General features: G+C 42.8%; 1 protein-coding gene across 2 annotated transcripts in view; it reads left to right on the top strand.

The window, feature by feature from the left end:
• Positions 1-27,497, top strand: part of SMCHD1 (structural maintenance of chromosomes flexible hinge domain containing 1) — a 181,113-nt gene that overhangs the window by 31,623 nt on the left and 121,993 nt on the right. For both annotated transcript variants that reach the window (XM_039527011.1, XM_039527012.1), the window contains exons 9-17: positions 1,778-1,871; positions 2,102-2,312; positions 3,577-3,694; positions 3,781-3,964; positions 6,111-6,308; positions 7,552-7,665; positions 19,097-19,203; positions 19,521-19,603; positions 19,756-19,869. In XM_039527011.1, the coding sequence (XP_039382945.1) occupies positions 1,778-1,871; positions 2,102-2,312; positions 3,577-3,694; positions 3,781-3,964; positions 6,111-6,308; positions 7,552-7,665; positions 19,097-19,203; positions 19,521-19,603; positions 19,756-19,869 (1,223 nt within the window). The remainder of the gene's footprint in view (positions 1-1,777; positions 1,872-2,101; positions 2,313-3,576; positions 3,695-3,780; positions 3,965-6,110; positions 6,309-7,551; positions 7,666-19,096; positions 19,204-19,520; positions 19,604-19,755; positions 19,870-27,497) is intronic.

The raw sequence follows: 27,497 nt of genomic DNA, 5'->3' as shown, positions 1-27,497 counted from the left end.
TACATACAGTACAGTGCTATAGTTGGGATGTGCCCTCTCCTTACCCCACCCAGGCACAGCCCACTGGCACTGCAGGCAATGAGGCAGGCAAGTAGGCTAGGAGAAGCACATTGTGCAGCAACTGGAGCTTCCTCCCCTGTGCAAGCACCAGGGGCAGGGGGCTCAACCCTCAGCCCGCCCACTCCACCCCTTCCTCCAAGCCCCCAGACTTAACCCACATTTTCTCTCCCCACCCTCCTCCCCCTTTACTCCGCACGCCACGTCCTCACTTCCCCCCCCCCCCACCTCCTGCCCGTGGCAATCAGCTGGTTTGCGGTGTTCAGGAGGCTGGGGAGGGTGGGGGAGCCTGCATGCTGTGTTCTCGCTCCTCCCTCCTGCTTCCTGAATGCTGCAAACTAGCTGATTGCCGCAGGCAGGGGGAGCAGGGGGAAGGCGCTGATCTGCAGGGTACGCTGGTGGGCAGGAGGTGCTGGGGGGGGGCATAGGGGAGCTGATGGGGGAGCTTCCAGCTGTGGACAAAGCAGGAAGTCAAACGACATTATAGCAGAGCATTGCACAACTTTAAACATGCGAGCATGTTCTGTAATGGAGCAGGGACATAAGATCGAAACAACATTAGGCAAAAGGACATTTAATTGGGGAGTTACTGTACACTTAACTGGTATCATATAAACTACAAACTATACTCCAGTTCCACTCTGTTATGAAGAAGTGTAAAACTTTTCAAATCTACAAACTCCCTCAGTGTATGAATCTTCATTGAACGTTACAAGGAAAAATCTTTTTGTAACTTTCTAAATCTGCTAAATTGCAGAATCAGGGCTTATGAGTTTAATTTTATACACACAAGTAGTCCCATTGACTTAAATATTCCAGTAATTTTCCATAACTAACTAACTAACTTTAGGCTTTATTGAGAGTACTCGTGGCTAAATTAGGCATGTATATGAGTAGCCCTGCTGAAGCCTAAAGGGTTGGGTAATTATTAAAATATTGAAGTCAGTGGAACAGTTTACATGTGTTATTAGTGTTCACAGGATTTGGGATTCAGAGTATACAATATAGCATATGTGGGTTCTCAAGACTTCTGAAAACTGGGTTATATACCTTTAGAGAACAAGAATTATACAAGATAATTTCTCTAATGCATCATTGCTATGCTATTTATACTGTAGTAAAATGAAAGAAAGCATAAGGATTATTTGTGACATTCTAATTATTGTGTAGATAACTTGGCACCATTACAAAACTGATCATCAGAATAAATAAAAATACCTTGCTCTTATACACCACTTTTCATCTGTAGATTTCAAAATGCTTTACAGTAGTTTTATTATTGTACCTTACTATAAAGGAAACTGTCATCAAAATAATACATATCACCATAGTCACTTGTTGCCTTGCAAAGGTATCTAAATATTTCCAAATCTTTCCTCTAATGCAAGTATTTCACCTATTCTGATAAGTCTGAGAGTAGATATCTAAGTACCCTGGCCTTTTCACTTGGTGAAAGAAAAATAATGTACCTTTAAATGCAGCTAACATAGCTTGGCCACTGTTCCTAGTCATTTCACCATGTGGTTTTGATGCTGTTGAATTTGGATATCCAACAATGCCAAGAACTAGTTAAATTTAAATTTAAAAAAACCCCACACCTGTTTAATATAAAAACACTTATGAATATATTTAGGCTTTGTAAATTTTGCACTTTAGATTGCTTTAGTTTTTCCTGTGTGTGTTTTGGTTTAGTTAAAAATAATTTTTTTAATAATTTCAGACATATCTATCATTACTATATCCATGGACCAAAAGGAAATGAAACTAATGCTACATTGAAAGAAGCTGGACCTTTCAACAACATTGATATTGAGGTGGGATATATATGGTAACGTATTATATGTCATTAATACATTGCTGTAATTATATTTACTGTTAATTGCTCTGAAATACTGCAGTGTTTGAAAGATGTGTGTGATTTCATGGAAAACTGAGACATTTAATGATTAATTTCAAAAATGTAGTTAATCAGTTGTGACATTTTGTGTTGACGGTAGTTTGTTGATGACAGGAAAAAATTACACTTGTTTTGTTTTTCTTTTAGATTTTGATGTTTGAAAAAGGAAAGGTACCTAGGATGGTCAACCTTAGAGAGATCAAAGATGATATGCAGACATTATATATAAATTCTGCGGCAGATAGCTTTGAGTTTAAGTCACATGTTGAAGGAGAAGGTATAGTGGAGGGCATCATCCGCTACCATCCTTTCTTATATGATAAAGAAACATATCCTGATGATCCATGCTTTCCATCACGTAAGTCAGTTAAATCTAACTAGTTTTAAATTTCACCATTTTGGGGACAGTTTTTATATATATATAATCCTACATTTTGTGAACATGCTACATGCATATTTCGAGTTCTCATCATTGGTAGAATCTGCTTAAAAAGACTCAAGAACATACTTTCTGAAGCAAATACTGATCTCCAAATTTTGAGAAACTCCTCATCCATTTTTTATGGCAAATTTCCATCTTGAGCCATCTCACAATTCTTTGTACTGAGATGAATTAGAAACTGAGTGGTGAAAACATATGATGGGGGAGCAGTTTAAACCAAGTTGAGATTTAATCCTGTTTTTCAAGTTAAGTTTTACAATTTCAGTTTTAGGGTGAACTAAATCAGGGTTTCTCAAACAGGGGTCGCTGCTTGTATAGGGAAAGCCCCTGATGGACCGCACCGGTGTGTTTACCTTCCCTGTCCGCAGGTCCGGGCGATCACAGCTCCGACTGGCCGCGGATTGCTGCTCCGGGCCAATGGGAGCTGCTAGAAGCAGCGCGGGCCGAGAGACTTACTGGCTGCCACTTCCAGCAGTTCCCATTGGCCCGGAGCAGCAATCTGCGGCCAGTGGGAGCCGCGATCGGTCGGACCTGCGGGTGTGGCAGGTAAACACACCAGCCCGGCCCGCCGGGGCTTTCCCTACACACGCGGTGACCCCTGTTTGAGAAACTTGAACTAAATTATGAAAGTTGTGTACATACATAATACTTGTGCTCCCTTAGGCTTCATTTCTGTGAGAAGTAGATTTTTTTTGGGCTAAACTCATGTACACCTAAGGAAGGCTGTACATGACAGCTTTGCTGTCAACTGGCTGGATATCTGTACTGCTGGAAGCTGTAGGAATAACTAGGGTGTAAGAGATACAAAATTAGATTTTGTTTCTAGTGTTAAAACGATTGCCTCTGAAACTGGGTCTGAATGTAGGTGTGAGTCTGTGGAGGAGATAATTATTTTGGATATTCAAGATAAGCAGATCTGATTCAACAAAAGGATGCTTTTGTTCCCTGGTAAATGCCATTTAGTGTAAGCAAGGAATTTTAACCTGGGGAAAGAAAAGGCATATGATAAACAGAATTACTGGTAATTATTTTTTTCCCTCTGTGGTATATACCTACTAAATAAATAGTTTCACTGTACACAGAATGTATGTGTAATTTAACAAACAAGGTAAACGTTGCAATGTATTCCTATTTTGGCTCTTGTTTTATTATGGTAACTCTGGTGTTCCTTTAAATCTAGGATTAAAAGATGACGACGATGATGACTGCTTTGTGGTAGAAAAAGGGGCCAGGGGAAAAAGGCCTATTTTTGAATGTTTTTGGAATGGAAGGTTAATACCATACACAAGTGTAGAAGAGTAAGAAATTTCCAGGTCTACAATTTAAACATTTTACTGCTTTTCAAAAAATGAAGTTTCTAATTATTTTACCTTTTTGTTTTAAGCTTTGATTGGTGTGCTCCTCCCAAGAAGAGGGGACTTGCACCAATTGAATGCTACAATCGAATTTCTGGCACATTATTTACCAACGATAAGTTTCAGGTCAGCACAAACAAGCTTACTTTCATGGACCTGGAACTGAAGTTAAAAGACAAAAACACTCTTTTTACAAGGGTCTTCAATGGACAGGTGATGCTTTTAATCTTTAATTTGTACTTCTGCTTGCCACAATTCAATGAATGTGATTTAGGAAGTGCTCATTTGTCCATATTACTAAATTTTTGCACTGTTTCCGGTGACAGGTCACTGTGGAAACTTGCATAGAACTTTGCAGTAGTAATCCATGTCAGTATTAATAGCCCTTAAAGTTGAGCATGTTTAAAACTGAAAAATGAGCACAAACCTTGGGGTTTTTTTTAGGGCTGTCGATTAATCACAGTTAACTCATGTGATTAACTCAAAAAAACCAACAGAATACCAATTACAATTTATTAAATATTTTTGGATGTTTCTACATTTTCAAATATATTGATTTCAATTACAACACAGAATACAAAGTGTACAGTGCTCATTTTATATTCCTTTTTATTACAAATATTTGCACTGTAAAAATGACAAAAGAGTATTTTTCAATTCACCTAATACAAGTACTGTAGTGCAAGCTCTTTATTGTAAAAGTGCAACTTACAAATGTAGATTGATTTTTTTTGTTACATAACTGCACTCCATAACAAAACAATGTAAAACTTTAGCACCTACAAGTCCACTCAGTCCTACTTCTTGTTCAGCCAATCGCTAAGAGAAACAAGTTCGTTTACATTTACGGGAGATAATGCTGCCCACTTTTTATTTACAATGTCACCTGAAAGTGAGAACAGGTGTTCTAAAGATAGCTACAGCACTCGACCCAAAGTGTAAGAATCTGAAGTGCCTTCCAAAATCTGAGAGAGGTGCGGTGTGGCGCATGCTTTCAGAAGTCTTAAAAGAGCAACACTGTGATGCAGAAACTACAGAACCCAAACCACCAAAAAAGAAAATCAACCTTCTGTTGGTGGCATCTGACTCAGATGATGAAAATGAACGTGCATTGGTCCGCACTACTTTGGATCGTTATCAAGCAGAGTCCGTCATCAGCATGGACGCATGTCTGAATGGTGGTTGAAGCATGAAGGGACATATGCATCTTTAGCACATTTGCATGTAAATATCTTGCGACGCCAGCTGCTACAATGCCATGCAAACGCCTGTTCTCACGTTTTCAGGTGACATAAACAAGAAGCAGGCAGCATTATCTTCTGCAAATGTAAATAAACTTATTTGTCTGAGCGATTGGCTGAACAAGAAGTAGGACTGATTGAACTTGTAGGCCTTAAAGTTTTACATTGTTTTATTTTTGAATGCAGTTATTTTTTGTACATAATTCTACATTTGTAAGTTCAACTTTCATGATAAAGAGATTGCACTATGGTATTTGTATTAGGTGAACTGAAAAATATTATTTTGTTTTTTTTACAGTGCAAATATTTGTAATAAAATATAAAGTGAGCACTGTATACTGTATTGTGTTGTAATTGAAATCAATGTTTTAAAATGTAGAAAAACATGCAAAAATATTTAAATAAATGGTATTCTATTGTTTGAGTGCAATTAATCGTGCACTTAATTGCAGTTAATTTTTTTAATCATGTGATTAATTGTGACTACTTTTTTAATAGCTTAGCAGCCCTAGTGTTTTTTTTGTTTTGAAGAAGAAAAAAGTGATTTTTATGTCTTCTGCTAAACCTAGTTTTTATTGTATGGATGTAACTAGGTATACAGTGAGGGAAAGACTTTTTCCCTTAAGAAGATAACCTCTTATTTGTAGTAAGCAACATTTTGAAAATTAACTCAATACATCAGTAAGTAAAGCTATTTTAAGAATTTACTGGGTTAAGATAAGTCTTACTTAGAATGCGATATTTTTAAAGAGTGTTGAAAAACTAACTTTTGACTACAGTATCACTGAGAACAACCATTAATTTTAAAAGCAGCAAAGAGTCCTGTGGCACCTTATAGACTAACAGACGTATTGGAGCATGAGCTTTTTGTGGGTGAATACCCACTTCGTCGGATGATGTGCATCCGACAAAGTGGGTCATCCGACGAAGCGAGTATTCACCCACGAAAGCTCATGCTCCAATACGTCTGTTAGTCTATAAGGTGCCACAGGACTCTTTGCTGCTTTTACAGATCCAGACTAACACGGCTACCCCTCTGATCATTAACTTTAAGTAGTTATTCACATTTATGAAACTCAGACTTACATTTTGTATGCATCTACTAAAACTCTTTACAGGAGCAGCGAATGAAAATTGACAGAGAATTTGCTTTGTGGCTCAAAGACTGCCATGAGAAATATGACAAACAGATAAAATTCACACTATTTAAAGAAATAATTACACGTACTGACTTGACCTCCAAAAGAATGCAAAGTCCTTGGGCTACATATTCTGCAATAGAGTGGGATGGGAAAACGTACAGAACTGGACAGTTGGTAAGTTAATTGCTTGATAAAGTTGGCACTGTTTAAAGTTAAAAATTGATATGTTATGTAGAATATTTACAGTATATAAGGTAAGTATAATACTAGTTAGATCAACAGATAATTTTCTATACAAAAATTACATTTAAAAAAAGTTAAGATTCCAAAGTCAAGATCTAAAAAGTTAAATATCAGAATTAAGTTTGTCTGTTCTTCCCTGGCTCCTTCTTTGTCTCCTGCAGAGTTTAGAAGTAATCTTCAGTGGTCCTGTTTCTCCTTAACTTTGCAACCTACAGAAACTTTACAAATATACAGTTTGTGTTTACTTTGTAAAGTGCATATCACTACAAACTTGTCTTCACCAGAGGTGTGTAACTTTTAGTGCACATTTGTATGTTGCACACTCATTGGCTGTGTGGCCCTTGCTGGAGTGCATTGAAGTAGTCCTGTTTGGGACTGCGCTAATGTAATGTAACTACCTTTTAGTTCACGACAGTGGCAGTTAACCATGTGAATCAGTTCACACCTCGTGGTCCACACTGTGGCACAGTGTAGACAAGTCCTTAATCTCTTTTCTGAAACTAGGAGTTCTTTGTTATAAGACAACAAAATTATTAGAAAAGAATAAAATTAGCCCATTTTCTTCAGTTATAGTTCATGTGCAAGATTTCAAATAAACTTAACTGTGAAAAATATGAAGGTAGTAACAAGCTGCCTTAGTTTAAGACACATGTTAATGTCAAATCAGATTAATTTTTTTGATATCCTGTAACTCAATTTGACCAGTTTACTTCATGCATTACAGAAAAATTCTCCATTAGCCTTTAGAATAAACCTGGAAATTTTTAGTCCACACCATTTCTTTTAGCCTGAATTACAAGATGTATATAAAATAAGTCTTATAATGGAACCTGATTACAACCTTAACTATGGACAGACTGTATCATCCTGTGATTTATCTGGGGAGGAGCTCTGGGAGAAAGTTCCTGGCTGAATATGACAGAGGCCACACTAATTTAAAGCAGGGAGTTTGGGTTTTAAGGAAAGCGTCTCCGCTGCAAACTAAAACCTGGGTAAGGAATGTCTAACTTCAGAAAGGTTTATTGTTTGATTTTATACATGAAAGCAGAATAATTGCAAGGTGGCTGATGCACAAATGTCATTTTTAATGTGTAACTTCTGTTGAACCACATGTGTCAGGAACTCATCCATGTTAAGGTTTATGATAATTATTGAGCTGTCTTTTCTCTTTTAGGTGAAAACAATTAAAACTCTTCCAATATTTTATGGAAGTATCTTGAAATTTTTTCTATATGGAGATCATGATGGGGATGTGTATGCTACAGGAGGAGAGGTTCAACTTGCTCTGGTAAGTAAGCTATAAAGCAGATCGTACAAACTCTGAAACTTACTCCATTTTGAAACTCTGTATTTGATCCTGAGATTAGATTTTTTTAACCTTTTTCTCTATCTAAAAACTTAAGATTCAGTCATGCTAGATTGTTTAACAAACCTCCACAAAAAAAAGGCAGTTCAGAGTTTTAGTATAAATCTCCATAGTTCACATTATGGAGGTGTGTTCATTGAAATGGTCTAGTTTAATTTAAATTTGATTTGGCAGTGCAGTATCACAGTTGGCACTTAGCACAGTTGCTGCGTTTTGTGTGTTTAAATTCTGCTGCCCCACGTCAACCACAAATACACATGTATATTATAATCATGCTGTGTTTAGAAATTTTCCTCCAATTACCTGATAATTTCCCTGATAATTTCTTACCTGATAATTTCCCTTCTGCTAGCAGTCTCTCCCACAGCTCTGACATGTATGGGCTATATATTCTCCTCCTGTCTGAAGATTCTGGAGGCAGTTCAAAGCTTCAGCGCAGCCTATACTAACCATGCTCCCTTCTTCAGGTTGCTGCCAGATCTTCTGCGTTTTGTGACAGCTGCCAAGTGGTGGTTCACTTTGCTCCCTTCCTTTTCTTTTGGATTTATTATTTTGGGCTGTTTTGTGGGCATTTAAATTGTTTTTATTTGTTTTATAGCCTTTTCGCCTCCTCTTGGTCTGGGATTTGAGCATTTCTGTGGTCACTGCCACCCAGAGCCTCTATTGCAGTGCCTCCCTGCTGAGCTTCTTTGCCCCCTTTCAGGTGTGGCAGAGCAGCCATGCAAGCATTGAGCAAAATCTGAGATGTACTCAGTGTTTGAGGCAGCTTTCTCTGTCTTGGCAGAAGGTAAAAAATGCCCAGCCCGCAATCAGCCAACCCTCTCTTTCTGAGGGCACGGGGCTCTGAGTTGACTGGCATATTGGGTCTCCTACCCTCTCAAAGTATCCATGACTTCACTGTGAAAAAGCCAACCAGGAAAGATCGAGGAGAGCAAGAAGAGGTGCTGATGATGAAGAGGACTTTGACCAGCTGACCAAGGGTTGAGTCCTAGGGCAGCAAAGGACCATAAAGATAAGACCCCTTCCAGGCTACTGGTTCCCCCACAAGTCCTAAAGTGGGTCCTAAATCCCTTAGGAGAGAAGCAGAGTTCCTATACAGCTCCCCTTCCTTGCACCATGAATCAGGGGTTTCTCATGATACTTTGGAGTAAGTTCTGTGTAAACCAGAGATTCTGGGTCAAAAAGGCAAAAGTAAGTGTGTCTTTCACAAGACAGTGATTACTATTGTGAATAAACAAGTCGGGTGAAAATCAGGAGTTAAACTCCTTCTTTGCCTTCTCCCCCGAGACAGTGTTTGTGGGCGATTATCTCCTTCAGAGGGTCTCTCTCAGTGCTCTGTACCATGGTCACCACCCTCCCCAACCCTACAGCTTGTGTGGAGATTCAGAGAAGCCAGTGCTATGCGTCAGGCAGCAGGTTAACTGAAATTGTGCCCATCTGGCTTTCAACCAAAAGACCCTCACTCTGCCAGGGAAAGGGCTTCAGATTTGAGGCAAAACACAAATGGGAATTGTGCTTTCTGATCATCAGCTACAAATTCTTTCTTTGCCTTGGAAAAGGTCTTGCTTTTTCCCTCCCTCACTCCCCAGGCTGTCTCCACATAGAGCCTTGTGCATCTCAGGCAATCTGTGACCAGAACAGAAGTGCTTGAGGATTCCACTCCCCATGAAGCTTGTACCTTCATGGGATTACAGAGGGGTAAGTGAGAAATCCCTTTCCATGTTCAAAATAGCCCTGATGTCCTGACTAAAGCTCCAAGTGGTACTAGGTGGCTTCTACCATACTTACTTGCAGGAGCAGTCAGGCAGCCTTTCAGGTCCTGGAGGCAGCTAACAAGCCTTTTTCACAATTTACTTATGTGTACCAGTAACCCACTTCTGTTGTGTGGTCTCCTGACCAAGATGAATTATACTATCTCCCTCCTGTAAATAGCCAGGGGAAGAAGTACCACACAAGCAAAACAAAGAAAGAAAGGAAAACCAAAAAACCCTACAGAACTTTTCCAAGACAGGATGCCAGTCAATGGCCTGCAAGGAACTTAATATTTAATAAAATATCTTTCCTTTCAAGTATTATTAATACATATTTTCCTATTAATGCCTCTTTTGAGGGCATAAGATCCAAATGAGGACACCTGATTAAACTTAAGTGTGTGTGTGTGTGTGTGTGTGTGTGTGTGTGTGTGTGTGTGTGTGTAAAAACAAGCCACACCTTCAGAAGAGGACTTCCTTCCAAGACCATAAGAATCATGGTGCAATAATTTCAAAGCCTCAGCTGTAAGTGTTCAAACCAAAGGTTTTTCATATATTTAGTGGGAAAGCTTGTTTCATGATAAACAAGCGGCTCATCTTCTAGTGGTATGATCCTTGCTTGGAGTGAGATGTCTCAGGCCTGGTCTTGGTCAAACTTTTGATGTGATTTGTGATGAGCAATGGATTCTAACATGGTGACTACAAGGATGTCATATTACACCCATGAATAGTTATCACTCATCCTAAATAGATATCTTATGCATGCAGGCTTACAGGTGAGACGCTATTGGAGGAAACAGAGAAATTACTAGTTGAGACTGCAGAGAAGCTTCAGCCCTCTCTCTGAAATCCAGCACAGCAATTCATTGGTTGCTACCAATACCAAAGATATCCAAGAAAGGATTGTTACCCTGGATGGGAGGGAAAAACCTGGAGTAGAAGCTTCCAAGCAAACCTACATCCGTTTTCCTTCAAACTAACAAAATCCTTAGCTTGACAGACTCTTCTTTCTGATCCACCGTTGGCACCCAGAGTCGTATGTAGCTGATTGTAGTCACAGCAAAGCATGGCTCATAGGCCACAGCATGCAGTCCCACAATCCAGAATCTGGATTGCCTCCAAACATGTGGCTTTGCAGTAATGCCAGGAAAAGCTCGCTGATTCCCGCAACAACCATAATTCACCTGGGAGTGGACATAGATGCTTCAGTGAGAAAGATATACCCATCACTAGACAGATTCCTGAAGATCCAGGATCTGATATTTTTGCTGGAGAAATGCATGAGGTCAACCATAGCACAGTGTCTATAGCCACTATGCCTTCTGGTCTTGCACATATGGGTCTCTCCATGGGTGAGGTATATCAGATGTCTTCACGCCTTTCTTCTGAGAGTATGGGACCATTCCTTGTAGCGAATGTAAGACCAGGTTGTTTCTGAGTCAGGTGCTGTAGTTCCAGAGGATGTCCACAGGGGTTTTCCCCATATGCCTTCCAGGCCTGCAGCTTCTCAGACAGCATTCTGAGGGAATGGGGAATGCTCCGAGGACCCAAAATTACCTACCAGATCTGGAGTTTTAGAGAATGGAACCATAGCTGTCAAATGAGAAGCCGTGACACACCCTAGATATCAAAAGATCACTGAAGACTTATATCAAGCATATGGAATCCATAAGGGGATGGGTCTGTATTCTTTGAGTAGTGTCCCTGCGAGTGCTCCACTTTGGGTGTTGGTGTGTCCCTGCGCCGCAGATCAGAGATTTTCAGTAGCAGTGCTCAGTCAGGGCATGCATGAGCAATAGTCATCTCGCGATGCTGTTGGCACCTCATGTAGCGTGCGGACAACCTGACTCGTTCAGTTTGTTCTCAACCGTCCTTGGCTGCAGATGGAGCTCAGTGGCAGTGCTGCCTCTTTGTTTTTCTCTCTATAGAAAGTTAGATTAGCAGTAGCGTAGTAAGTCTAGTTTACTTAGTTATTGTTTTTTTTAAAAAAAAAAAGTATAGGTATTTTCTTTTAATTGTTATTTTTCCCACTCTTTCCCCGTTGGGAAATTTTAACATCCACAATGCCCAGCTCGCCTGGGTTTAAACTATGTGACTTTTGTCATGAGGCGATGCCCCTCTTAGATGTCCACTTGTCTGTTGTTTGGGGGAGACCCATATCCCTCAAAAATGTGCCCATTTCTCCAGGGCCGGTGCAAGGATGTTTCGCACCCTAGGTGAAACTTCCACCTTGCACCCCCCGCCACACTGAGGCGCCCCCCATGCGGTAGCTCCCCACCCTCCACCCTGAGGCACCCCCCCCCGCCCCAACTCACCCCTGCGCCGCGCATGAGCACCCTGAGCACACCGTCGCTGCTTCACTTCTCCCGCCTCCCAGGCTTGCGGCGCCTAAGCTGATTGGCGCTGCAAGCTTGGGAGGCGGGAGAAGTGAAGCAGCTCACCCCTGCCCCGCCTCCTCCCCGAGCATGCCGTGGCTGCTTCACTTCTCTTGCCTCCCAGGCTTGCGAAGCCAATCAGCTTAGGTGCCACAAGCCTGGGAGGCGGGAGAAGTGAAGCAGCCACGGCGTGCTCGGTGAGGAGGCGGGGCAGAGGTGAGCTGGGGCGGGGAGTTCCCCTGTGTGCCCCCCCTCCCTTACTTGCTGCACGCAGCCCTCACCGAGCTCCCCTGCCCCAGCTCCCTCCGCCTAAATGCCGGCGGCGACCGAAGAAAATGGCGCCCCCCAAATCCCAGTGGCCTAGGCGACCGCCTAAGTCGCCTAAATGGTTGCACCAGCCCTGCATTTCTCCAACCTTAAAGCCAGGGCAAGGCATGATAGAGATCCCCGCTTCAAGATGATTTTGATGGAAAGTCCCTTCAGCTTCCTCCTCAGGGACAAAAATTGACATCAACAGATGGTTCCCTGAGCAAAATCTCTGCTAATGGGAGTGCTCGGTCTTCCAAATCATCCAGGAAGCGAGCTGCGAACTCCCCTAATAGGGACACTCAGAGAAAGAAGAGGTCCCTGGCGAGGTCGCCATCCTTGGTGCTGAGCTCGAGTAGAGTGAGCACCTGTGAGGCTCCAAGCACCTCTGGCACCATCCCTCTGTGGACAACTGCTGAGCACCACTGCTCCGGAATGGAGTCGAGAGGCTCCTCCTCCACGGTACTGACCACCCCAGTGCAGGAGTCGGCACTGAGAGTGGTAACAAGGGATCTCCAGGCCGAATAATTGAGGAGTTGTCCACTTCTCCTGCTCCCTAGCTCATCTCCAGTGATGAAGAGAAGAAATTATATGGGAGACACTTCTCCTCCCAACACTCTTCACTCTCGCCAACCTTGCAAGATGCAACAATGGTATGGGCAACCCTGGATGTGTCCAACAGTGCCCTTTCCCATGCAAGGGGACCTCTTGATGGCATATAGGGCTTACCACCGTAGGCCCTCAACCCCAGCCGGAAGGGAAATTCATTCTTCACCTTCCCCAAACAGGGAGACGTCAGAAGCACTGGAGGAGATGAGAAGGAAGACGGTTCGGTTGATGCGGACATTTCCCCAGCCCACAACTCATCGTCCTCCCCTGACAAGGCAGTCTTTTCATTGCCTGTCAGCCAGTTGATGACTTGAAACAATTTCAGGAACTCCTTAAAAGAGTAGCCGACAGCCAAAACATCCCCCTAGAAGAGGTGCAAGAAAACCAGCACAAGCTACTGCAAATTTTAGACATCCACTACATCCAAAATCGCCAATAAACAATGCCATAATGGAACCAGCAGAGAATATTTGGCAGACCACCACCACTCCGCCCCGCCCCCCCCCCCCCCGTCAACCATACCACCTACTAGCAAAAGAGCTAATAGGAAGTACTTCATCCCAGCTAAAAGGATGGACTTTTTGTTCTCTCATCAAATCCAAATTCTCTAGTGGTGGAAGCTGCTAATCATCGCAACAAACAACCTCAATTCCAGTCCACTTCACAGGATAAAGAACATAAACAATTAGACCTATTAGGCAGAAAAGTACACGCATTAGCTACACTCCAATTCTGGGTAGCCAGTTATTTTGCCCTTTTAGTCAAGTACAACTACGACAATTATGGTAAGCTGCAAGAATTTCTTGATGCCTTACTGGAAGAAAAAACATCCCCAGTTCAATGCTGTCTTGAAAGAAGGACAGCAAATTGCAAGGACATCCCTACAGGTCTTGATGGATGTAGCAGACACTTTGTGGCGAGAACAATGGCAATGGCAGTTGTAATGCGCAGGGCTTCGTGGTTGCAGTCGTCCAGAATCTCCAAAGAGCTCTAACTCAAGGTAGAAGATCTAGCCTTTGACCAGGAGAAACTCTTCTCTGTAAAAACAGATGATCTTCATTCTATGAAGGACTCTAGGACCACCCTGGGCACCGTAGGCATATACATGCCTCTTAACAAACAGCATCAATACCAACCATACCAAAAGGGCAGAATTACCTCTTTCCACCGCCCACAACAATGGCAATTTGACCACAACAGAAATAAACATTCACAAAGATGGAGGGCTCCTCAAACTCAATCCACATCTTCACAACCATCTACCACCAAGCCACAACTTTGAAGTCTGAACGACCTCCCCTTCAATACAGCGCTACCAGACACTCCAACCCCACCTTTTGGCCATCATCTGCGCCCGTTTACCATGCTTGAGCAGGAATAACAATGGACCAATGGGTACTGGTGGTTATGCTATCCCCTTCCTCAGCTTACCCCCTACCTATCTCCTTCCCTGTCCCTCTTCAGAGGTCCTTCTCATGAGTACCTCTTACAACAAGTGAACCATCTCCTACAATTGGGTGCTGTGGAGCAAGTTCCAACTCAATACAAATGGAAGGGTTTTTACTCCCATTATTTTCTCATCAAAAAGGAAAATGGCAGATGGAGGCCTATCTAAGATCTTTGGAAACTTAACAAATGTTTGTGGAATCACTGATTCAAAATGGTCACACTCGCCACAGTTATTCCAGCATTAGACAAGGGGGGACTGGTTTTCATCCCTTGATCTCCAAAATGCTTCATTTCATATTACCGTACACCCAGCACACACGATTTTTAAGATTCATAGTAAGGGTCAACCATTACCAATACAGAGTACTACCTTTTGGCCTTTCCACTGTCTCTTGAGTCTTGTCAAAAACCCTCGCTGTAGTGGTGGCCCACTTACGAAGGAGAGGAGTGATGATCTTCCTGTACCTAGATGATTGTCTACTAAAAGGCACAACTTGAGAAGAAGCGACACACATGGTGCAGACAACCATTGAGCTGTTCCAGACATTAAGGTTGCAGATAAATATACTGAAAACTACACTGACCCTGGTGCAACAACTGGAATTAATCGGGGCCTACCTGGGCTCCACACAGGCCAGGGCGCTGTTGCCCAGTCACAGATTCATGAAAATAACCAACCTCATCTCAACAGTAACTGGCAGCCTCAAATGTCCACCAGAACCTGCCTACAGCAATTAGGTCACACAGCAGTCATGACATTTGTGGCGAGACACACAAGACTGCATATGCGTTGCTTACAGGGCTGGCTGAGCACTGTGTGCGCTCCCTGCAAACACAGTCTAAACAAAAGAGTGACAGTACCCTCAAATGTCATTACATCACTCAAGTGGTGGACGAAACCAGAAAACGTCTGCACGGGGATTCCTTTCCAACAAGATCCTCCATCACTAATAATCATGACCAACATGTCACTCATAGGCTGGGGCGCTCACTTAGACCAGCACTCCATACAAGGCAAGTGGCCACCGATGGAAACTCAGCTCCACATCAATCTGCTGGAGCTCTGAGCGGTATACAGCGTGTTCATGCATTTCCTACCGATTATATGGATCGAATCAATCTGCATATTGACCAATAACATAGCATGCATGTTCTATATCAATTGCCAAGGAGGAGCTCGCTCCCATTCACTTTGCACCAAGGCTCTGAAATTGTGGAACTGGTGCATTCACCACAACATAGCCATCTCGGCATCTTACCTCTGGGGTATCAGAATATGACAGCAGACACTTCTCCAAGGAACATGAATGGGAAATACACAACAATGTCCTCCAATTGATATTCCAAAAATGGGGCTATCGATCTATAGACCTGTTTGTGTCAGCAACAAACCACAAGTGCCCACTTTTCTGCTCCAGGGTGGGACTAGCACCCAAGTCACTAGGGGATGTCTTCTTCATCTCATGGGAAACATCATTCATATATGCATTCCCACTGATACCTCTAACCTCGCAAGTCATTCACAAGATATGCACCAACAAGGCCCATATCATACTGATTGTTCCTACGTGGCCCAGACAGACTTGATTCCCTTACCTGTTGCACCTAGCAGTGTGCGCTGCAGGAGCTCTTCCCCTGCAGACGGATCTCCTCTCACAGAACGGAGGCTGAACTCTCCACCCAAATCTGGAGAAACTTCACGTCAAAGCAAGGTGATGAATTAGCCTGTTCAGAACGTGTAAAACATATTATTAAATAGCAGGTGATCCACCACTCACAATACCTACCTCCAAAAATGGAAGAGATTCTCACTATGGTGCCAACAAAAACAGGTAAAGGCAGTCATGACGCCTCTGCTGGCCATACTGGACTACATACTGGATGTCAAGGAATCAGGCTTATCCATAAGCTTAAAGTACATCTAGCGGCCATTATAGCCTTTCACCACAAGGTGGAGGAAACTTCAGTCTTTGCTCACCCAATCACAGATGCTTCCTTACTGGTATACAAAACATGTACCCAGAAGTCTGACAACCTACACCCGCATGGGACTTGAACTTCATACTCCAGTACCTCACCAGAGCACCTTTTCAACCCATAGTGACCTATTCCCTCCTTCATACGTCTATGAAGGTGACGGTTTTTGTAGCGATTACATCAGCTAGACAGGTCAGCGAAATCAGGGCACTGATGGCGGAGCCCCTTACAAAGTGTTCTCTAAAAACAGGATCACTTTAAGACCACATCCAAAATTTTTGCCCAAAGTATTGGGCAAAATCCTTCCATCCAAACCAACCCATATACCTTCCCGCATTTTACCCAAAACTGCATGGGAACTCACAAGAGGCCATCCTACATACACTCAATGTCAGATGAGCCATAGCGTTTTACTTAGAAAGAACCAAACCCTTCCGGAAATCCCCAAGACTATTTATTTCCATAACAGAACACTCCAAGGGATATACAGCATCAACCCAGAGACTATCTAAATGGATCTCTACCTGTATCCATCTCTATCGACTGCATAACAATGAACCCCTACCAGGGATCTGATCCCACTCCTCGTGTTTCATGGCTACATCTAGAGACTTCCTGAACAATGTCCCTCTGATAGACACATGCAGGCCTGTCACATGGGCCTCAGAGCACAGCTTTGCAAAACACTATGCTATCACCCAATCCTGTAGGTCAGATACTATATTAGGCCTTACTGTGCTCTCTGTGTCAACACACACAACTCCGAAGCCCCTACCGTCCACAGTGGGGCACTGCTCTACAGTCACCTAAAGTGGAGCACCCACAGGGACACTACTCAAAGAAGAAGAGGAAGTTACTCACCTTGTGCAGTAATGAGAGTTCTTTCAGATGTGTGCCCCTGTGGGTGCTCCACTAACCACCCTCCTCCCCTCTGTTTTGGAGTTCATTCCTCGAGCTCTGTGGTGGAGCAGGAACTGAACAGGTCAGGTCATGCGTGTGCTACATGAGGTGCCAATGGCATCGCAAGACAACTACTACGCACACCGAAAATCTCCAATCTGCTGCACAGGACGCACCGACGCCTAAAGTGGAGCACCCACCAGGGGACACATCTCGAAGAACCCTCGTTACTACAAAAGGTGAATAACTTCCTCTTTTCCTTTCATTCTGAGGTGCCAACGGCCTAGAGAATCTGTGCTCTCCTTTACTAGATGTATCTGACTATGCATTGCTGAGACATAAAAGCCATTCGGTGCATCTGTTCCAAAAGGAATCAAGGTGCATTCTGTAAGATCTGTGGTAACCTCATCGGCCAAATGAGCTTGCCCTTCCACCCCAGAGATCTGCAGAGCAGCTACTTGATCATTGACTAACACCTTGATTGGATGCTATAAGATGGACTTTCAGTCTCTGCAGAGACCCCCTTTGGCAGGATGGTACTGCAGGCGATGGTCCAGTCATAATCAGGCCATTTGAGTAGTTCAAAAGGGGTGTGTGTGTTTTTCCTATTTCTTATGTTCACTTTTGTATCCCTCCCTACTCCTGTTCACTCAGTGTTGCTTCCATAAGCATCAGACTTCTGGAAGACACTAGGCTGCCGAATGGAAAATTTCTTACTTGATAATTCCCGTTCTGCTAGCAATGGGTAAAAAATTTTCCATTCTCATCCCTAGCATAGCATGATTATAATGTATGTGTATTTTAGCACTGAGTCTGTTATTTGTGCACTATAGTTTAAGTGTAAAGTGTGTATATGTAGTTAAGCTGAATACAAATATACAGGAAGACTTTTTTAAAATAAACCAGATAACTTGAAGGGTGTGTTTTGTTTGTTAAAAGTTAATAACCAGCACTCAGTTGATGCCCCTGCATGCAAAAACCTTGAAAGGGCAGTGGAACCCCACAAGATTCCCCTTGTGGAGTTTCTACCTCATCATTTGATTGTTATGTGGAGTAGAATTCCCCACCACCATTGTGAGGAGAGAAGCTTCAAAAAAAACTGTTTGCATGTTATTTACTGTAATGTAGCTTTTACAATAAATTCCCTGTGTGGCTTTTTTTCCCCAGCAGGGATAGGGTGAGTTTATGTATAATAGACCTACCCTCTCCCCTTTACGTAGTCAGGGGACAGCTGTGCCTAATTTATGGGGGGCAATTTGGGTTATACAGTGATCTAAATAAATGCAGATTGAGATGTTTGTTAGCCTATCATGCACTATTGCAAACATAAATTAGAAATCTACAGAATTGTCTGATTAGTGTTTGAAATGCAGTTGGGTTAAAGACTATTTAATATGGAGGAAATTCTGAGAAGCTGAGATGTTCATGTTCATTGTGAGCATATGGATGTTCTAAAGGCAACAGCCAATCACAGTAGAAATTGTATACTTCAATTATTACACTATTGTATAGTTGTGAGTAACTGTATGGTATCACTGCCCTCGGATGATTTTTTTTAGCATAATCTAGCATCTACAGGATCACCTCATAAACTTAGGGCTTGGCTACACTTACAAATTTGCAGCGCTGCAGCAGGGTGTGAAAACATACCCTCTCCAGCGCTGCAAATTGCGGCGCTGCAAAGCACCAGTGTGGTCAAAGCCCCAGCGCTGGGAGCGCGGCTCCCAGCGCTGTCCGTTATTCCCCACAGGGAGGTGGAGTACGGACAGCGCTGGGAGAGCTTTCTCCCAGTGCTGGCGCTTTGATTACACTTAGCGCTTCAAAGCGCTGCCGCGGCAGCGCTTTGAAGTGTAAGTGTAGCCAAAGCCTCATTTAGGATATTGTATTATATCTATGTCTAATTTGCCGATCCCTTTATATAAAGTGATAATTCTACTCTTTGCATGTTACAGCATAGATACTGATAATTGAATTTAATTTATTCAGGAACCTCAAGCATTGTATGATGAAATAAAAATTATTCCAATCTCAAAACTTGACAGAGCAATGTCTGAAAAAGTTGTTAAAAAATACATTGAAGATGAAATGGCAAGGTAAGATCTCTTTTTTGTAATAAAGAGGTTTTACTTGCTAAGACCCTACTCTCTAGGTTTTTGTATTTCTTCCAAAATCATTAAAATCACTAATATGTAGAATGTAGCTCTATTACTCCTGATAATCTCATCAGCTGCTGTAGTAGAAACAAAGATTTCTGAATTGTGAGCATAGCATGAAAATAAGAAATGGAGGGAATGACTTTCAAAAACCTGCTTTCTAAATGTGCTTATGTATAAACTTCAATTATATGCCGCTAAAAATTAAGTGTACTGTTTCTTACTTACAGAAAAAAAAAATCTTGTTTCTTTGTTAGATTTCCTGATAGATTGTCAGTAACGTGGCCTGAAGGAGATGAGCTCTTACCAAATGAGACCAAGCTTGCTGGTACACCGATAGGTATATTTTAATTTAATGTGTTTTTTTTTGTTTATTTTTTTGCATATTATTTATTATAACTTTAAAAGAAAACATCTTGGGAACAAGAACAAACACATTTTTTACATTGCTTGTTTTAAAAATTAGTCACTTTTTGGTACCCTTTTATACAGGAGCATTAAGAATTGAAATATTGAATAAGAAAGGAGAGGCAATGCAAAAACTTCCAGGTACAAGCCATGGAGGGTCAAAGAAACTGCTTGTTGAACTAAAGGTTATTTTGCACTGTAAGTACACAACCTTGAAAGATTAACAAATTATTTCTTTTTAGACTAATAAAGCAAGTTGTCTATATATAGCTAGTTTAGAATTTGATACCCCAATATGAATTTAAGATAAGGACGAAATCTTGTCAGAACTGCACAATGATTCTCCAAAACTAGGTAAGCTATATATTTTAAGGAACTGACAGATGCCATCATGCCAAATGTTTAATGCCCTGATATTTTAAGTAAGGCTCTTTAAATCCTCCATTATCTATGTGGACGTGATATGGATTTCAGATCATATGGCCTTAGAGTGTGAGAATAGTAAGGAGCAGTAAATGTTATCTTTAACCTTCTTTGTATGTGTAACTAATAAAGTAGGTATGTGGGAACACAAGGCTTATAGTTCACTCATGGACTTCAGGACTCATCTATTATATAATGCCCTATTGATTTATGACAGTTAAAATCCATTTAATGAATAAGTAACAAAAGAAACTGGAAGCGACTTATACAAAAAGATTAAAAAGTGTGTTTGTCTAATGTTTTGCAAAAAAAAAATCTAGAGATCCCAATCAGGATCAGGGTCCCGTTTTGCTAGGGGCTGTACATATACAAACTGATGGTCTCTGGACCAAGAGTTGAGACATTTTCTAGTAGGATGTAGTGTATTGAAGGACATGCCACATCTCTTTAACTCATGCCATGAAATTTTGCAATACACAGTATCTGATTAATGTATGTTTGAAAGTGTAACACAATATGAGCATTTCAGCCTCTGTAAATCATTCTTGAGCATACATGTGATACGATGAATGGCTTTAGCATTCTGGTGAGGAACAATTGCTGTAATGGTCTAGGAAAACATTCTTTACTGGGCATGAAGAACATGGTATATGCAAGACACAAAAATGTCTGACACATGGATTTAATATCGCCATGTCTTGTAGAAGTGTGCCCTGGAAAATTTGTCCACAGCTGGAACCATAAAAATCAAGTTTTGCCAGCTTGGTTATATGGTAAGATGCACCAAAATTTGTAAGTTATTTCGTTGGATAATAAAAAGAGCAAAATTTGTTACCAAATCTTGCCTATAGTAGAGAGTTGAACTGGTGGGATTGCGTAGGTGTAAACACCACCAGTGCAATACATTCACACTAGCCAGAGTTTTTCATGTTCAAAAATTATGGTTTGGCCTCATTCCCCACTAATACTGTTTTACACAACTGCAGATATGCTACTTTCTGGGTAGGTATCCCATAGTTCTTAGCACAGCTCCCAGAGGCGCTACATATATATACACACACACACTAAATATCTCCCCCTCTCATACTGTTTAACGATGAGTATATAGTACTATAGTAAATGAAACAAGGAATTTACACTACTGTGGCTCTCTTGGGTAATGTTGATTACTAATTTGGCTCCTGAACCACTGTTTTAAATGGTCTTCTGGAATACCTCTGGGAAGCCAAGAGAACTGAGAGAGAAGAGATCAAGCTCCTCTGAGTTATTTGTTACTAGCACTATTTCCAAACCATTTTCTTAGATATGGGAATCCACAATGAATACTCAACTTAAGCTCTTTGTCCAGCAATAAAGATTTTTGCTGGAACTTTTGAAGAGTCATTGTTAAGTATTTGAAATGGCTGCAGTGAAACTGTCATGAGTGCGAGATCACTTCACTAAGGTCATCAAGCACCAGTAAGCAGGGGTGGCTCTAGCGATTTCGCTGCCCCAAGCACGGCAGCACGCCGCGGGGGGCGCTCTGCCGGTCGCCAGTCCCGCGGCTCCGGTGGACCTCCCGCAGACGTGCCTGTGGAGGGTCCGCTGGTCCCGCGGCGCCGGTGGACCTCCCGCAGGCACACCTGCGGATGCTCTATCGAAGCCGCGGGACCAGCGGACCCTCTGCAGGCACGCCTGCAGGAGGTCCGCCGGAGCCGCCTGCCACGCGACCGGCAGAGCGCCCCCCCGCGGCATACCGCCCCAAGCACACGCTTGGCGTGCTGGGGTCTGGAGCCGGCCCTGCCAGTAAGGCACCCTGTCACCAGCTGAATATTCCGTATATATTGAATTCTGTATCTGTGGATTTAAATGCACCAGGCAGAGCACCACTTCTGGGTCCAGAGGTTGACCACAGACTGACTTGTCCTGGAGTTCTGGGATGAGCTGCAGTGGCTTCAGGATGAAGATGGAGACTTTCTGTAATTCTCTGCACATTCACAATCATGCATAAATAACTTAATTGTCTGATAACACAGTGTGCCCTATCTGGGCTAAGTGTTGCAACTACCATTGATCCCTGAGGCAAGAGGCTTGCCTCAAAGTGTAGGTACTGAATGTTCCTCATAGAGGACCATGATGACAGGACAGATTCCAGAGCGCTTATTGGTTTCCAGTCTCACTGCCCATCTCTACACCTCCAGAGCTTAGGCCTGATATCCTTTCTCAGCCATGCTGCCTGGAATCATGAGGGCTTTTACAGTGGTGGGAAAGGCCTCCATTTCTTGCTTCCATTCTAGGCCTTTCTATCAGAGACTCCTGGGGGAATTCTGCTCCTCAGAATTCAAAATTCTGCATATTTTGTCAAAATAACTCAATATAATCACACAAGTCTCAATTATTTTGGTAATGTATTTCAAAATAGCTGTCAGCAAGTATGTCTAACAATACAGACTGCAAAAAAGATTCAGGAAATGTTTTTTGGCAAATAGATTTATTACTAGGCATATTAATACAGAACTTGGAGTAATAATTCATTTAAACTATAATACAGACACACATTTTCTGCACCCCTCAGAAGCAGTGCAAAAGCTTGGGGGAGTTGGGATAACGGAGGAGCTCAGAGAGAGGGAAGTAATTGCTGGGAAGGAGCCTAGGTGTGAACTTAGAGGTTGGTGGGTGTGGGTGAGAGAAGTATGGAACAAGTATTTTTAGGGGGGATTATTAGGGAGCCTCCCCCATGCAAACCCTGGCTAATGCTAGCCTCCCTCATTCAGTCAGGCACATCTGCCCCTGTCTCCATGTGTCCCTGCACCTCCCCATCCACATGTGTCCCTGCACCCCCACTCGCATTCAGTCCCCACCCCAGTCTGCCTTCCCCCCCAACTTTTCCTTCTGAACCCTTGTCTGTGACACCCCCCCACCCCCGAAGCAGCCCCATGTGCCCTACACTGTCTGTCCCTTCATATTCCATGCCTTCTGACCTGGCTCCACGGGCAGGGTACTGTGAGGAATACAGCCTCTTCTCGTCCCTGTCCACAGCTAGGATGCTCCCACCTGGAATGGCTGCTCTCTGGTCTGGTTCCCCATCAGCCCCTGGTGGGTGAAAGGTGTAACTGCAGCACTTCTCAGCAGAACATATTTTCTGCTGAGGAAAAAATAATTCTGTGTGGCACATGAATTCTGCATGTATGCAGTGGTGCAGAATTCTCCCAGGAGTAGTATATTCAGAGCTCTGTAAGCAGCATCTGCACTGATTCCTGCATTTTCTAGTCTTAGCTTAAGTTTATGCTTAAATAATTTCTTCAGAGCACGGACAAGGGGTAGTCCACTGAAGTGAAGTAGTGTCAAGGTGGTACTTGTCAAGGCACAAGTGTGCTCCACACTGAGGGGGACAGTATGCTGAGGCAAAATGTGCTAAAACACAGAGGAGAGAGCACCAGGGTATTGATGCAGGAAGGGCACTGACACAAGAAGTATTTTAAAGCACTGGGCGAAGATTTTGAGGTACCAGAAAGAACTGCACACAAAAAATGTGTTGGAACAATGAGCTGAAGAAGCATAGTGACTCTAGAGGTCTTGGAGCACTGAAACCTGGGGAACAGTCAGACAATGAACTTAGACAGAAACTGGCAAAAAAAATTAGGCTGTAATAGCAATGAGTAAGTCTTAAGTTTCAATAATCAAGAGTTGGATTGCTGGCAAGGGATATTGTCCCGCTGTAATGAAGATGGGACTGGTACAGAATGTGTGAGCAGTGGTATTATATATGAGGGGCTGGTAGCATCACATGTTGTTAAGTTTGCATGACACTTCCCAGTATAAGACCCTGATCTCAGTTGCTTATAAATTTGCCAAACTTTAACTATTTGGACTGGAAGTTTCCAAACTAGATATCTGCCTCAGGCTGAATTGTTTTTATTTTTTTATTTTTGACAAAATTTCAGCAAATGCAGTTCAGCCATTTCCAAGAACAAGGCTAGAGAAGAATAAATTTTGCCTCAGTTTAAAAAAAAAATAGTGTGGCAACTTTTTCTTTGAGAAGCACTAGTGCTGCTATGCTTTGGATCAGGGACTTGAAATTTGGGAAGGCAGCAACTTTGCTGCCCCCAGGAAAATCCACCAGAATTTGGCCAAGTTATAAGCCTTTGAAAAATTTCAGTTTGCACAAACTCAAGCTTACTAGAGCATTGCAGCTAAATTCCCTGAAGCATGCTCCAGCCCAGGGCTATAGGGGGCAGAGCAGAACTTTTTTCTTGCAATTATGGCTCTGGGCCCAGAGGTGCTGTGGGCTGAGCACGGGAACTAAGAGCAAGGAAACTTTGTGTTCTCAGGAAACCCCCCTGCTGGTGCCCAATCAGCATGGAAGAGGAAGCTGCCTGATTTGAATGCATTGGGGAATAGAGCTGGTTGAAGGTGCAGGAGACTGGGACTGGAGGCTGGCAGGGGATTGGGGAGAGCGGAACTGTGAGTGTGAGCTCTGAAGAGAAATGGGGCGGGCTGGGACAGAGACTGAGGTTGAATCAGGAACTGGGGGGACACTGGGACAAGGAGCTGGGGGTGGGGTGGTGTTGATGCACTGAGATTAGATGAGCTTGGGAGGGAGACTGGAATGGGGAGACATTGGGCATGGGGAACTTGGGCAAGGGAAAGGAGGATGAGTGGAAGCCAGAGTGAGGGGAGAGAAATTGGATGAGGAACTGGGAAGGGGGAAACTGGGGCTGGCTGGGCAAGGAGAGTCAAACTGGAATGGGAAGTGGAGACTGGGAGTGGGATAGAGAAGGACTAGGCTAGGGACAGTTGGGAGGATATGGGGCAGAAAGGAGCCAAGTTTGGGGGAGAATGGATGGAAGAGTCTGTGCTCTCTAGAGCATGGTCTTTCCAAGGCCTGTAATTGAACCCAAAGTGCAGTCTCTCTCAATTCTTCTGCTTTTAACAAGTGTCTGAAACCCACTGGCAAAATTGTCTCTCTTATCCCCCTTTAGTGCTGGTTCACATACAGGATGACTACCTACTACTGCTCTCAATAACACAAGTGGCAGAGAATCTGTGCAGTGAATCTAAGGGTTCCAACTGTGCTAATAACCCACGTGGCTGTCAGTGTGATGCCACATGATGGAATTTAGTTTTTTTTCCAATTTTGCTTTTTTTTGAAACCTACGAAATAACACACAAACTACATTAAATGAACATTATTAGGGTTGCAAAATCAAGCACTGAAAAATTAGGAAATGTTGGTACAACCTTATTTTGGCTCCCTTGTGAGTATGCATGATGATCTAGTCTTTCATCACATGATCACACATTGTTTTTCCCACAGGCCCATTGCCTCATTCAGTGAACAGGATGAATCAGAGTTGTGTAGTAAAGGAGGCTGTTGTCTATAAGACTCTGTCATGGTCTGGTTGGGGCTCGGAGGATGATGGAGAGGTCATCTGGACCAGTGAGGGATTGTGTTACTGTCTGCCCTGTAACCCTGAGTGCCTGAGAATGCTTTGCTCCTGTAGCTGTGAACCTGGGTTGCTCACAACCAGTCTACCAGCATTCAGGTCACACCCTGAGCATCTCCGGTCCAGCAGCTCCGACCCCAGCAGCTGGCCAGCAACACACCAGTCGCACTGTGGCTTGCACCAGCCTTGGTTATAACCAGCAGGATGACCCCAGCGCACTCCCAGTCCCAAATTTCCCCAAAATCACTAGTCCTGAAGTTTCCAGCCCTCTCCTGGGCAGATCAGAGGAAAAAAAAAAGTGTTGCTCTTTTATAAAGATAAAACCACATCACAGCTTATTAACTTAAGTGGGGTAAATATATCCTTCTCCTTAAACACAGCTTTGAGTTGCTTTATAGTAAAATAAATTTATTAACAATAGGACCTAGGTTAAGTGATGTTAAGTAAAAGAAATAAAATTAGAAAGTTTTACAAGCAAATAAAAGTGAAAACACGTGTCTAAAATTCTGAAACTTAATCTAGCAAGATACAGGCTTTATTCAAGATGGTTTCTCTCACCAGTCATTCTTTTTCCCATCCATGGTTGACTTTCACTCAGTCATGACTTTCACTCAGTCAAGCCCTTCCACAAAAGTACAAGGTGCTGGCTTCCCTTTTCTTCCCATGTTCAAAATGGCTCCTGGCTTACTGAATAAAGCCCCAAATGGTACCGCAGAGTTACTCAAACGGGTGGTAGCCAACCTGGGAAAGCAGGCAGGCATCTTTCAGGTGATTCTTCTAGTGATTGGCCACATGTATTCCATTTCTGAGGTGTATGTGCCCTGTGTTACCTGCACTCTTGGGGCACCCACATTTACCCTGTTCTTGGGCTCAAGGTGTAGCCCCACATTCTAGGGCACCCACCTTTACCCTTCCATGTGCTCAGGTCGTAACCCAGTTAATTTAGGCATCCATCCTTACCCCTTCCGTGGGCTCAGGGTGCAACCTTACACTCTGTGAGTTTGGAGGGCCTTTACCAGTGAAAGTCTTACATGGTAACAGCCTTAACCTCTGTTTATTAACAGTCACGAAAACAGAATGCGCACACACTAAGCATACAATGCTCACCACTCCTAATAAGGCAGGTGAACTTTTCCTGCTAGCTAATCAGGATCATGCCGTCCAGGGACTCCAGCTTCTGCATGATATAAGAGTGTTGAGGTCTGGCAGCTCTGATCTTAGGGCTGTGCCCTGGCATTGGTTCCAATGAACTTCCTTTTGGACTCCAGTTTATATAGTGAAACTTGAGTCCTCCTTAGCTGTACCTTAACCAATCATTTTACTAAAGTATTACAAAAAAATTCTTTGACCAATCCTAACATATTGCGAAACAATTCTTTGCTCAATCATATCCTACCACCTTAGTTGATTTAAATCTTTAAAATTAGTTATGCAACAGACAATCAAAGAACCAGACATAAACAGTAGAGAAGTAGGGACCATAAAGGCAAAACAATAAAGAAGTAGAGATTTCACAGCCACAACTGTTGATAGGTGATTCTTTGCCAGACAGAATGCTACCAAACAAAGTTTTCTTTAAACATCTTAAGATCTGTTTCTTTATCTGGTGATGGTGGGTACTATTAGGACAGGATCTCCTTCTTAACAGCCCAATATTACATTATTTTAATGTAAATTAGATAGAATGTGAGGATGTGACTTTCTGCTTTTTGGCTCATGGCTGCTGCTGTCCTAATGTGGCTGCAAAAAAAAAGGGAAAAAAAAGCCTCAAACTTTACACCCTGTGTCTGTGAAATTGAAATCTTTTGAGTAGCAGTGTCCATTGGAGCCGTGCCTGCACACCCTCCAGTGCCCTGTAGCAAAGAGTAAGGTTGCATAAATGGTGGAGCAGCTGCAACAACTGTTCTCCAGTTTTTTCTTACTGCTTGTGACTTCAGGATGGCACACACCTGCAGTGTCTGTCTTAGTACATTCTAT

The sequence above is a fragment of the Mauremys reevesii genome, linkage group 2, assembly GCF_016161935.1.
Source record: "Mauremys reevesii isolate NIE-2019 linkage group 2, ASM1616193v1, whole genome shotgun sequence".
In the NCBI taxonomy this organism is placed as follows: domain Eukaryota; kingdom Metazoa; phylum Chordata; order Testudines; family Geoemydidae; genus Mauremys; species Mauremys reevesii.
The sequence above is the reverse complement of the archived record's forward strand: the minus strand, read 5'-3'. Positions and strand labels throughout refer to the sequence as shown.